We start from the raw sequence: 13,151 nt of genomic DNA on the forward strand, positions 1-13,151 counted from the left end.
GGCCCGATGGGGGTGAGTGTAGCTCAGTGCCTTCCTCATGATGTGGGCTCAGGCCTCCTCCAGCGCAAACGACGTAACTACCATATGTGTCTCTTTGGCCAGACGTTTTTTGAGAGCTGTCTCAGGGCAGGACCAAGAGGGCCTGGTCCTTGGACCATCTGATTCCTCATCCCTGCCTTCTTCACAGGCGGACTCATCCATAGCAGGTGCCCTGAGTCGATGGTTAACTGTCCGGGCTCTGGGGACATCGGGTTAGTGTTTTCTGTTGGTGTACACAGCAGCTCCGTCAGCAGGGTGAACCTGCAGACTCGGCATTATGATAATGACAGGATGTTCAAATGGGATGTTTTCTATCTCAGTTTTCAGAGGCTGAGAACGAGTTGCAGGTGGCATCCGGTGCCAGGCCCTATGCGCACGGCTGACAAAAGGGGTGGTCCGGGTGGGCTCTGTGAGCATTAGTCCATCACCCACCCCAACCTTGTTGGAGAATGTGAATGCTCCATTTTCTGAGCTATCAATGGTGAATTTGGGGTTTTGATATTGGACAGCTGAGAACTTATGGTTATCAGGAAAATAATGAGGTGTATCTGAGCTTTGTTCCAAGAAGGATAAAACCTAGCTCTGAACAAGTGCAGTAATAAGTTACTTTTCTGTGGTTGCTGTAACAAATCAGCACATGTTTATGGGCTTAAAACTACATGATTTATTATCTTACAGTTCTACAGATAAGAAACTGACATATGTCTCAGCAGGCTAACTGAGCATCAGCAGGCTCATTCCTTTCTAGAAGTTGTGGGGGAGAATCCACTCCCTGCTTTTTCCAGTTTCCAGAGGCCATTCACATTCCTGGGCTCAGAACCCCTTCCTCCGTCTTCAAAGGGGCGTCCCAGGTGGCTCAGTGGTAAAGGAATCCACCTGCCAATGCAGGATATGCAGAAGATACGGGCTCGACTCCTGGGACAGGAAAATTGCCCAGGAAACGGCAATCCGCTTCAGTATTCTTGTCTGAAAAACTCCATGGGCAGAGAGGGGCCTGGCAGGCTACAGTCCATAGGGTCGCAAGAGTCGGACATGACTTAGCAGCTAAAAACAACAAAAGCCAAAACCACCTTGGGCGTCCCAGATGGCACTAGGAGTAAAGAATCCACCTGCCAATGCAGGAGATGGAAGAGATGAGGTTAGATTCCTGGGTTAGGAAGTTCCCCTGGAGTAGGAAATGGCAACCCACGCCAGTGTTCTTGCTGAAAATCCCATGGACAGAGGAGCTTGAAGGGCCACCGTCCAGGCGGTCTGGTAGAGTTAGCAAAGAATCAGACACAGCTGAGCAACTGAGCAATGCAAAAGGTGGATATGAACTTATTGGGAAATATGGAATTTGCATATGTAATCATGGATCTCAAGATAAGATCATTTTGGATTTAGAGTGTCCTTATAAGAGAAAGGAGAGGCAGGTTTGATGTGCAGAGAAGTCCGTGTGAGGACAGAGGCAGCGACAGGAGGGAACCCCAGTCATTAGTCACCAGAAGCTGGGGGAGGAGCATGAAACAGATCATCCCTCACGGCCTTAGAGACAGTGGCTCTGCTAGCCCTTTCGTGTTGGATTCTGGCTTCCAGAACTGAAACCATTCACTACTGTTGCTTTAGTCCCACCCCCCCACCCCCGACCCTTTAGGGTAGCGTGTTACTGCAGCCACAGGGAGCAATCAGAGAGCTCACCCACTCCCACCTCTGGATCCCCCAGGAGACCCAAATAAGGCCTGGAAAGGCAGAGCACACCTCCTGGGGCTGTGTCCCCAGCCCCCTGCCCGCTGTCTGAGCCCCCAGGCCCAGGAACCTGCTCCTGAATTAAGGGAACCTGGATGCACCAGGGCCATGACCCCTGACACGGGCAGTTGGGCTCATCGGATTCCACAGTCCACACTGGACTGAGGAAGTAAAGAGGTGCTTCAGGCCAACTCCAACCCTGGGCCAAGAAAGAATGGCCCCAAGGATAAGAGGGCAGGGTCAACTCTCATGGTCTTGGGAGTAAAGGCTAATTTTGTGGCAGAATGACAGCTGTCTACCCAACGATTTTCTCTCCACTTCTCTCAGCTAATTGCACCCCAAATGTCCCCTACTAGAGGGAACAATTCATGCCTAGTCTAATCAGATCATGGTAAGCCCATTCCCTACTGTCTAAAAGTGTAAAGTAACTAGTCTAAAAGTGAAAACACAATTCCATTATGGACAATGCAATGTAAAGGGAAATCTGCTAGGAATTTCCAGGAAAGATTTTCCTCCAAGAAAAGAAAGAAGTACTTGAAGGCAAGGCCCTTGGTACTCTGTCCTGCTTATTTCCAGCATGGGATGCTGTCAGGAGGGGATGTGATGTCTGGAGCTGTGACAGCCATAATGTGTTAATGAAGTGAACCATCTTCCATGGGCTGAAGATAGTAAAGAGGAAAGGTTACACAGAGTCTGGGTCCTTGGTCGCACCACTAAGCCACTGGCTGATCTCAGGACTACTTCCTCTGGATCCTTCAGTCAAGGCGCTGTAGTTGGGTACTTGTTTACTTACATGGAACTACCTTTGCAAAACAAACAAACAAACAAAAACCTATAATGCATGTTAGAGGTCACCTGGGGGTTTCAGTGCTATCAATGGGCTTTTACAAGAACATAGATTTATCTGAAGTCCAGGGAAACAAAAATCAGAAGACTTGAGTTGAACCCTGATCCTCCACCTCTCCCCTGCATGAATTTAGGCACCCTATAAGCCTTTCTGAGCTCCGCCTTCCACATCTGCAGAATGGGAGTGATAGTCCCAACATATGAATATTCACTGATTTTGGTCTGAGTTCAAATGAGATGACTTGTGAACACAACTTGTGACATGTCATGTAAACGACAGACTGTGAACCAGCTCCACCTGCTTCGACTTTGGGTTAATTGTGTGTGTGTATAACATGGGGGAGCAAGGGGAGAGAAACGGGAGAGAGAAGGGTTCTCAGGGGCGGGGGCGATGAGGGATTTAAACAGAAGATTTGCCTTCATGAGTGTGTCCCATAGGAGGTGAACGATAAAATCAGGTGCTTACCTGGGAACGCAAGCCAACAAAGGGCTAGAGAGAATTCTGCGTCCTTGCACCTCTTTCCTCTCACACTCAGGTCCTGTCGCCTCTAATTTCTGAAGGGTTTGTGGATCTGTGCCTTTCCCCACTCCCACCCCATCCTCACTGCCTCCATCCAGACCTCACCACCTCTCACTCAGAATACTGTCCCAGCCTGAGGTGGCCTCCCACCTCCGTTCTGGAGTCTTCACAAGAGAATTCTTTCTAACACACAGGTGAGACTGTCCCCTTCTGGGCTTTGCCCTTGATAGATCCCCATTCCCTGGGCCACTGTTCACCTGCCTGCCTCTCCCGGAGGGGAGGGTCCTTGCCCACACCTCCCCACCCCCAGTACCCTGCACAGGGCCTGGTGCAAAGGGGATGCTCCATCAACATTTGTCAGAAGGAAACAGCACCCTGGGATCCAAACTTTGGGAGGATTAAGACATCTCCCAAGGACTGTCTGAAATGAATGAATCTGAGTCACCAATGCTTTTCTGCACGTAGACACTTTATTGACAGTTAGTGGCTATGGTGGGGAATAAGATGTCCAGCGTGGTAGTTGGGATGGGCTGGTCACTTGCTATAGGTCTTGGAGGCTAACTCTGGGAGACCCAGGAGGTCCTCTGTCAGCCCAGAGCTAGCCAGCTGGTCCTCCTCTTCACTTTCTGCTGACGACCCGTCCTTAGCTTCATCTGAAATAGGAGAGACAAGGCTGGTCCAGTCTGGATCTGATTTCTCCCTCATCTCTTCCTCTATGACCCAAAAGAGACCCAAGGCTCTGATGGGAGCTCCCTAGTAACGTCCCTCCAGAGGGACATTTCTGGGGCAGGGCTCCAGACTTACAGCCTGACTCTAGGGACATCCTAAGAGCATGATGGCCTTGGGTTCATGAACTGAGAAGATAAAATCAGAGTTGAGGACTTCCCTTGTGGTCCAGTGGTTAGGAATCTGCCTGCCGATGCAGGGGACACGGTTTAATCCCCTGTCTGGGGAGATTTCATGTACCGCAGAGCAAGGGAGCCCGTGTGCTGCAATCGCTGAGCCCGAGACTCACAACTACTGAGCCCATGCCTCCTAGAGCTTGTGCTCCGCAACAGAAGGAGAAACCGGCACCCCGCAACTAGAGAAAGCCCATGCACTAGGAAGACCCAGCACAGCCAAAATAAATAAACAAGTAAGTAAAAATAATAATAAAAGGCAAAGTTGAGAGTCTAAGACTCAAGCTGCTTCCCTGCTGAGCGCTCCACCCTTTCGCTCCCCACATGAAGAGCTCCTGTCAAGCTGAAAACCGCAGCCCCAGCGTCATCTCCCCAGGAAGCCTTCCAGAGGCTCCGGGGAGATGCCAGCCCTCTCTCCCTTGGGACCTCACTAGTGCAGGGTCAGAGTTCCACCATGGCACCACAAAGCGGAAGGGCCTTTGCTGGTTATGTCACTCAGTCCCCTATGCTTCCGGAAGCTTCTGCATCACTCTCTCTATTCCCAGTGTCCTCATGATTCACTTCCTCTCAGCACCTTTGCAATGAAGTTCTCTTAGACAGCAAGAGATGAAATACCCACTTCTGCCCTGGCAGAAACCCCTCTCTAAGCCGTTTCAGCCAAGCCTCCGAGGGCAGCGAGCAGGAAGTTCAAGGTCTCTCCCCACAACAGTGCGGCCTGCCTGCGGTTCCCTTCTCCACCCTCCCAGCCCTCCCCACCCCGGGCCCCCAGGGTCTTCTGGCTGTGCCCCCATCAGAACAGGAGGCCTTGGCAAAGAGGACCCACTCCTCCCACCCCCAGACTGTGAGCCCTCCACGGGAAGGGGCGATGTCAACGGCATCCCAGGGACCCTGTGACCGCCTTGCTCCCCACCTGCTGAGGCCTTCAGAGACTGGATGTACTTGGACCAGAAAGAGCAGTCAGCTTTTTTCAGGCCCTGTCGATTGGGGAGCAGGACACTGAGCTCCTTGTAGCTCTCTGCGCCATCGCGGGGGACAAAGTCAGGCCAGGGGGTTGCAAATTCAGGTGCTCTCCTGGAAAACTCGTGAGGGTAGTTGGGATTTCTGGGGAAATGAGAAGAAAGAAATACCCATGAGGAACAATGCTCTTTCCTTTCATCATGTGAGATCACTTCCCACTCGCACACAGTCTCTGAGGACCTAGTCACACATCTTTAGGTGTCGGAGCAGGAGTTGAAAACCAACCCCCGTCTGATTCCAGGGCTGTGCTCTGAACAGCTGTGTTGCACATGAGTAGAGACACAGAGGCCCTGACTCAGCCCTGTTAGGCCATTTCTGGAAGAGGAAAAGACGTGAGTTCAGGACCCAGCCATGTTTCCCAGGACCTAGCCCTGCCCTTCTGACTTTCTGATGGCTCAGGAGGTCACCACGTCCCTTTCAATCCTGGTGATCTTTGCTCTGTCAGTGACTGGAATGCCTTTTTGCCCAAGGCCTGGGCAGGAAGGTGGGCCTGGAGCTGGACAAACTTGTTGGCCACCTACAGGTCAGCTTGTCCTTTGAAGTTTACAGGGGGCTGAGCGCTGAGCTAGGTCAGTGCTGCTTGTCGGGCGTAAGGGGACACAGGTAAACCACAGGGGTCGGGGCAGCAGTGAAGCAGGAACTGTCTTCAGGAGAAGGAGTGGTGAGCACAGTGGCCGGGCTAGAACAGAGTGTGTGGGAAGGCCGGAGGGAGACGAGGAAGGGTCTCGAGTGCTGGAACTCCATTTGATCATCTAAGATGGCAGTCCTGCACTTGGGGTGATTCTGCCTTCCGGGGGCATTTGGAAATGTCTGAGATATTTTTGTTTTCATAAATGGAAGGATTGATGATGAAGCTGAAGCTCCAAAATGTTGACCACCTGATGTGAAGAGCCAACTGCTTGGAAAAGACCCTGAGGCTAGGAAAAATTGAGGGCAAGAGAAGAAGGGAGTGGCAGAGAATGAGATGGTTGGATGGCATCATCAACTCAATGGACATGAGTTTGAGCAAACTCTGGGAGATAATGAAGGACAGGGAAGCCTGGCGTGCTGCAGTCCATGGGGCTGCAGAGTCAGACAGGAATGAATGACTGAAAAACAACAACATAATTGGAACACGGGTGATGTGCTCCCAGCATCTAGTGGATGGAGGTCAGGGATGCTGCCAGACAGCCTACAGTGCTTAGGAAGCCCTGCCACAGACTCACCCACCCACCAACATCAACAGTGCTGAGGGCGAAAAAGTCTAGAGCCATCCAAGGGAGTGCATGATTGGGATACTTCTGTACCAAGGTCACTTTGGGTGGGAGGGGAGACTAAGTCAGGGAGACCACTGGCAGGGAGGCAAGGGTAAGTCGACTGATACAAAGTGTGACCTTTGCATTCAGAGGGAGGGGAGGGATGCACACGACAGCCTCCAGGCGCACGTGGTCCACTCACCCGGATCGGATGAAGTTGGAAAAATACTGCATGACTTTCAGGGAAAGGCTTTTCTCCTCCAGAGTAAACTGCCCCTCGTAGGCAGGGTAGAAGGGAACCCCAAAGGCATACAGGACATCTGTCAGCAATTCCAGGCTGGGAAAACACACAGAAAGAAGAAACAAAAGTTAAAGGAATAATAAACTGCTGGAAGAACCCACATGAGCCAAAACCCAGTATTCATGCCCCATTGAAGATTTTCTCTATTTATGTCTTAGATTCCTATATGGTGCTTAGTTGAGTTGAGATTCTGCTTGGCCCTTAGTCCAGTGGTCCCTTGGGCAGATCCTCGGCATACAGATAGGTTGAAGAATACCGAACTCTGAGAATGCAACTCCCTGGAAACATCTGTAAGCCTAAGCAGTTGTCTAAGACAATGTTCTCTTGACCACATTCCATGATACTTAGAACACTATCAATTGAACATCTGTTTGTTCAAAGTAACTTGTGTTTTCAACCCCTTCCCCTTTCCTTGTGCTAGTCCTTGTTCATATATGGCTTATACTCTCTAACTCTTTTCCAGGTTGACATTCATCCATGTAACCCACTCAGTACAATGCCTGGCACATAACTGGTCAATAATACATATGCTACGCTGAACTGGAGATCTAATAAGCAGCAGGAAGGAGGGAATAAAGATTTGGAAGCCCAATGAGTGGTTGAAATGGACTGAGCTGGCGATGGGGAGACCAGTCCAAGGGTACACGGGTCCATGGGAGTGAGTGCTGGGAGAAAGACTGGAGGGACTTTATAGCAGTGTAGTAGAGAATCTGACTTTTCCCAAGAAGTCTGGCCCATGCCCTCTGGGGGCTGGGAAGTAATCCATGCCATACTGATGTGAGTGTCTTTGTTTAGGGCAGCATTTTGTTGGCCACACTGGACCTTCCTTAAATGTAGCAGTATCAGCACAGAGGCTGGCCATGCCAGATCAACCACGTGACTTAGAGTGGGGGGGCTATGGGTCACCTAACAGTCAACCTGGAGACTGAGGTTAACCACAGGGGCAATCAATCATGCTTACGTAAAGGGGCTCCTATCAAACCTCTGAGCACCGTTTGAAGGCACCTCCCTGGTTGACACCACTCTGGGTCATTGTTGAGCAAGCCTCAACAATGTTGTCATTGTTCAGTTGCTAAGTCATGCCCTACTCTTTGCCATTCCATGGACTGCAGCATGCCAGGCTCCCCTGCCCTCCATTATCTCTGGAAGATTGCTCAGATTCATATCCACTGAGTCTGTGATGCTGTCTAACCACCTCATCCTCTGGTGCCCCCTTCTCCTCCTGTCCTCAATCTTCCCCAGCATCAGGGTCGTTTCTAATGAGTTGGCTCCTCGAATCAGGAGGCCAAAGTATTGGAGCTTCGTTGTCACACATCAGTGTTCAGAGCCTGACCCTCCCGATTCCACGGGGAGAGGACAACAGCGGAGCTTCACGTTCGGAAGCCCCCTGGACTCTGCGCCCTGCCTCTCTTCCTTTGTCTGATCTAATCCACATCCTTTCCTTGTGACAACCTCAACCATGACTACAGCAGCTTTCCGTGAGGTCTGTGAGTCCTTCCAGTGAATTTTTAAACCAAAAGGTGGTTTGGGGAACCCCCCAAATTTGCACTTGTCCTCAGAAATGAGCGTGGTCTTGTGGGGAGGCCGTGTTCTCTGACCTTGCACTTAGCCCAGTTTATCACGAGAGCCAATTTCTTGACTTTATAGATGAGGAATATGAAGTTCAGAGAGGTTTCCTAACTTACTCAGAGACAGCAGGAACTTGACCAGCAGAGTTGGGTCAAGAACACTGCTAAGAAGGCAAGACACTAACAAAAGACCTGGGTGGAAGGGCCCAAGGACACTCTCCCTGGTCTTGGTTCCTCTACTTTCAAGCTGAGCGATTTCTCAAAAAGTGCGTGACCTCCCTGATTTCCTGTTTTGTCATCTATGGAACGAGTGTGAAATACTTGCTGCACATGGCGGCAGTGAAATCTGAAATAAGATAGGGGATGCAGTAGGTACCTGAAAGCTTGGCCCACTTCCTTCTCATCCATCATTCTACTTCCAGATTTAATCAACCATCTTTGAGGTGTCAGCGGCATCTCTGAGCAGGGAAACAGAGTCACCAGTGATTGTCATCAGTGCTGGTACAATGGGCAGATAGGCCCAGTGCTGGTCCTGGGAAAGGGCTTAGATTACATGACTCTCATGTAAAGGCAATTTGTACAGAGACTAAACTGCTCTAAAGCAAGAAGCAAAGTTGTGTGACTAGACAGTGGACTCTGGCTCAGAGTGACCCAACGTGATGACCCCAGAGATGGGAAGGGAGACCCCCAAGATTAGGGATGTGACGGGGGACATTTCAAGCGCAGAAGGGGCCTTCTCTGCCGTCCCTCACCTGCTTAGGCTGGGAGCTGCGGTGACCCACGGGCCTGAGGTTGGGGCTGGGGGCCTGGTGCCCGGTCTAGCCTGGGGACTTCCTAGGGGCTCGAGAGCCAGAGTGCCTCCTGTGACCATCAGACTTATCAGCAGGTATACATGTGACTCGCAGCGGGGCACAGAAGAAATGACACGCTACTGAGTCACTCAGCTGAGACCCTGCTCTATCTGTCACTTGTCACCCGTGTAACTTTAGATGAGTCATTTGATGTCTCTGAGGCTGAGCTTCTTCATTGTGAAATACAGATCAGCACATCAATGGCACATGGAGGCTATTAAAGCAAGTGTTTCACAAATGCAGAGAACTATTGTGATTATGGTTTTTATTATTCAGTAGCTAAGTTGTGTCCAACACTTTGTGACCCCAAGGACTGCAGCATGCCAGGCTCCCCTGTCCTCCACTATCTCTGGAAGATTGCTCAGATTCATATCCACTGAGTCCGTGATGCTATCTAACCGCCTCATCCTCCGATGCCACCTTCTCTTCCTGCCTTCAATCTTTCCCAGCATCAGCTTCTTTTCCAATGAGTTGGCTCTTCGCATCAGGAGGCCAAAGTGTTGGAGCCTCATCTTCAGTATCAGTCCTTCCAGTGAATATTCAGGGTTGATTTCCTTTAGGAATGATTGGTTTGATCCCTTGCTATCCAAGGGACTCTTAAGAGTCTTCTTTAGTATCGAAATTCAAAAGCATCAATTCTTCAGTGCTCAGCCTTCTTTATGGTCCAACATTCACATCTGTACACAACTACAGGAAAAACCATAGCTTTGACTATATGGACCTTTGTTGGCAAAGTGATGTCTCTGCTTTTTAATATGCTGTCTAGGTTTGTCATAGCTTTGCTACCAAGGAGTAAACGTCTTTTAATTTTGTGACCACAGTCACCATCCACAGTGATTCTGGAGCCCAAGAAAAGAAAATCTGTCACTGTTTCTGGTGCCTCCATGAAAGGCATCATAGAAGGAACCTGAGACAGTTTGAGTCCCCAGGACCAACGGCACTCAGAATAACAGTCCTAAAGGATGACGTCACTTTGCAGCTGTTGTCAGGTACCCCAATCCTCTTAGAACCAAGGTAAGCTTTCCTTCAGTCCTGAGCAGGGAGGAGGAAGTGGAACCAGAATTGATAGGTTCTGGGACCCGAAGAACCAAGCCCCTTGTTTGGTGACAAAGCATCCACGGTCAAGCTCAGACAAAGCCCAGAGTCTGCAGTCCCCACCTGGACTGTTCAGCAGCCAGCTATCCTCAGCCCCTGTTCACAGCCACCATTTCCCGAGCACCTGTGATCTGCCAGAAACTGTGGTTGGTCTTTGATCAGCATCATTCAGGACCAGCCAGGAAGCAAGAGTAGCATGTGCATCATTTGCAGGTGACACCCCAAGGCCCAGAAAGGTGATACGTCACAGGAGAGCCAGGGTCCGAAGCTGTCTCTCAGACCCCAAATCCTGTCTCCATCTACTTTACCTATAGGGGAGGGGGCTGAGGACCACTCCAGGGTACTAATGCCCCATGAAAGGGAAAGGAACGCAGGACAAAAAACACCAAGGTTGACAGAGACCTCTCACCTATGCCCACACTTGGTAGTTTGCCAGTCCCTTTCACCAATCCCCAATCCCTGTAAGTAGATGGTGTGGAGTGATTTGCAGAGTTTCACACTGGACAAAACCGAGGCTCCAAGATGTCATTTTCCAGCCAAGGCCTTGAAACTCAGCAACGATGCCGGGACGAGGCCTGTGATTCCAAGGCCCACTGTCCTGGCCTCGTGGCATGGGCTTCTCCGTCAGCACCCCCACCACTGGGGTGCTTGAGGCCCGTGCCTCTCAAAGGCTGTGGGCGAACGAGGGGGTGCCTAGAGTCTCAGGGGTCAGCTTCTCCCCTCTGTTATCCCCAGCCCAGCCTGCTCCTCCTCTATGGTGTGTAGAAGGGAGCCACCTGCAGAGAAAGTAGCTCTATTCCTTTCCTACTGCTGACCTAAGGGTTTCCCACGTGGCTCAGTGGTAAAGAACCTGCCTGCCAATGCGGGAGACGAGGGTTTGATCCCTGGGACAGGAAGAGGCCCTGGAAGAAGAAATGACAACCACTGCGGTATTCTCACCTGGAAAATGTTTGGAGGGCTACCGTTTATGGGGTCGCAAAGAGTCGGACACTGCTGCGCAACTAAACAGAGGCTTAAAACAACAGGAATGTACTATCTCGCAGGTTCTGGAGTTCAAAGGCCCAGCATGGGTCTCCCTGGGCCAAAATCAAGTGGCCAGCGGGTTCCATTCCTCTGGGAGTCCCTTCAGAAGGACCTGTTTCCTGCTCACTGGGTGGGGAGCTGGGGGCTATGTCAGAACTGAGATCTGAAGGGGCAGGACCCAGGTGGCTCCCGCTCTCTCGCTGGAAACTGCAGGCTTCCGTGTCCCAGCTCCGACAGGCCCATGGTTCATGGTCCTCTTCTTCCATCTGCAAAGCCACAGCACGCAGTGGAGTCCTCCTCTCCCCCCATCCCTCTGACCCGCTCCTCTGGCACCCCTCCAGCCTTGAGGACCTCACATCGTTAGATCGAGCCCACCTGGGGATTCCTGAATCACCTCCCATCTCAAGGTTCTTAATCTTAATCACATCTGCCAGGACCCCTAACCATATAAGATGACGTATCCACAGCCTGGGGAATTCGGGATGTGGACATTTGGAAGGGCCATATTCTGCCTCCCACAGTGGCCTTTCTACCACTACTTCCAAAGAAAGCTGCATTCCAAATGGTGTCATGAACAGAGTTCAGATCCTGACTCCATCACTTAGTACCTGTGAAGTCTTACAGAAGATCCATAACCACTCCAGGCTTCAGGGTCCTCATCAGCAAAAGGGTGAAGCAACTGTGCTTCCAAACATTAAGTGAGGTTTAGCAACAACAGTTTTCAAACCTGTTGCGCAGTTTCTGGCTCCAGTGCCCAGTCCCATTTCCTTTGTCTTATAAGAACCATCAGAAAGCTTAGGAGTAAGGGTCTTTAACTCGGGGCTTCCCTTATAGGGTTTCAGAGGACCACAAATTCCCTGAAATTAGGTGTGACCTGCTATGACAGTGTGCATGCGCATCTTTCTTGGGAGAAGCTTCACAGCTTCCACCACATTCCCGGGAAGATCACGGGCCCATGGTGTGCTGGTGAACACTTAAACCTTGGCCTTTGCTGATGTGCATGGTCTCCTGCCCAGGCATGTGCGTGTTTGTGCTCAGTTGCTAGAGTTGTGTCTGACTCTTTGCGACCCCATGGACTGTAGCCTGCTGGGCTCCTCTGTCCATGGGATTCTCCAGGCAAGAACACTGGAGTGGGTTGCCATGCCCTCTTCCAGGGGATCTTTCCAACCCAGGGATCAAACCCACGTCCCTTACATCTCCTGCATTAGCAGGCAGGTTCTTTACCACTAACGTCACCTGAGAAGCCCCCTCAAGCCTGTAGACACTACCAAACTACTAAAGAGACATCATAAAACACGGAGTTGGGAAGAGAGGTGCACACTGGCTCTGGGGAGCACACGCAAGCCAGCTCCAGCCCACCACCCAAAGGTTACAGAGCGCTGCTTTGGGGGAAGGCCTGGCCTTCCAGCCCATCTGATCTGTTTAATCTGAGAGCTTGTCTTGTTGCTTGCTTTGTTGTTTCCTCAGCAGGGCTGATCTTTATCAGGATGCTGGAGTTATTTTGAGCTGTTGACGGCAAACATCTGGCGGAGGGGCAGGGGGTGGGGAGCCTTGGAAGAAAGCATTTGGGATTGGAGGACCAAGGCCTCGGTGAGTCTGGGCCTGAGAACTCCCGAGCTTCTGGAGGAAGAAGAGGGTTTGGATTCAGTTATCAGCAGAGGGAGACATGGAAGGACACTCCAGGAACTGTCAAGGTAAAAGAAGAAACTCGATAGCTGAGAGGCTGCAGTGCTGAGGCTGGGGGCGGAGAGTTCAGGCCCATTGATCTGGCTTCTTTGCTCTGTGCTGGGTTTGATTGCTGACAGGTCGTAGACCCAGACCTGCGGCAGTTGTACAGGGCAGGCTGCTTTGATTTAGCCTTTCCATGTCATTTGCTAACAATCCTCCTGCCAAGATTCCCTAACGTGACAGTCACTCGTCCTGTCTCAGGCCAGGTCTACATCTTCTCCCTGTCCTATGTGGATGTGAGGTCTGGAAACACTCCCTGCCCAGGCTGGGTGAGTGCAGCTCAAACCCTGCTTCCACCTCCGAC

The 13,151-nt window shown here is 51.1% G+C and overlaps 1 protein-coding gene across 1 annotated transcript in view; it reads right to left on the reverse strand.

Annotated features, from left to right (window-relative positions):
* Nucleotides 1-3,578: 3,578 nt before the first annotated feature.
* Nucleotides 3,579-13,151, reverse strand: part of TG (thyroglobulin) — a 238,090-nt gene continuing 228,517 nt past the window's right edge. Inside the window, exons 46-48 of the mRNA XM_070476976.1 lie at nucleotides 6,484-6,618; nucleotides 4,940-5,130; nucleotides 3,579-3,783 (exon numbers count right to left, since the gene is read on the reverse strand). Of these exons, the coding sequence (XP_070333077.1) occupies nucleotides 3,665-3,783; nucleotides 4,940-5,130; nucleotides 6,484-6,618 (445 nt within the window). The 3' untranslated portion in view covers nucleotides 3,579-3,664. The remainder of the gene's footprint in view (nucleotides 3,784-4,939; nucleotides 5,131-6,483; nucleotides 6,619-13,151) is intronic.

Source organism: Odocoileus virginianus, chromosome 15 (genome assembly GCF_023699985.2).
Source record: "Odocoileus virginianus isolate 20LAN1187 ecotype Illinois chromosome 15, Ovbor_1.2, whole genome shotgun sequence".
In the NCBI taxonomy this organism is placed as follows: Eukaryota; Metazoa; Chordata; class Mammalia; order Artiodactyla; family Cervidae; genus Odocoileus; species Odocoileus virginianus.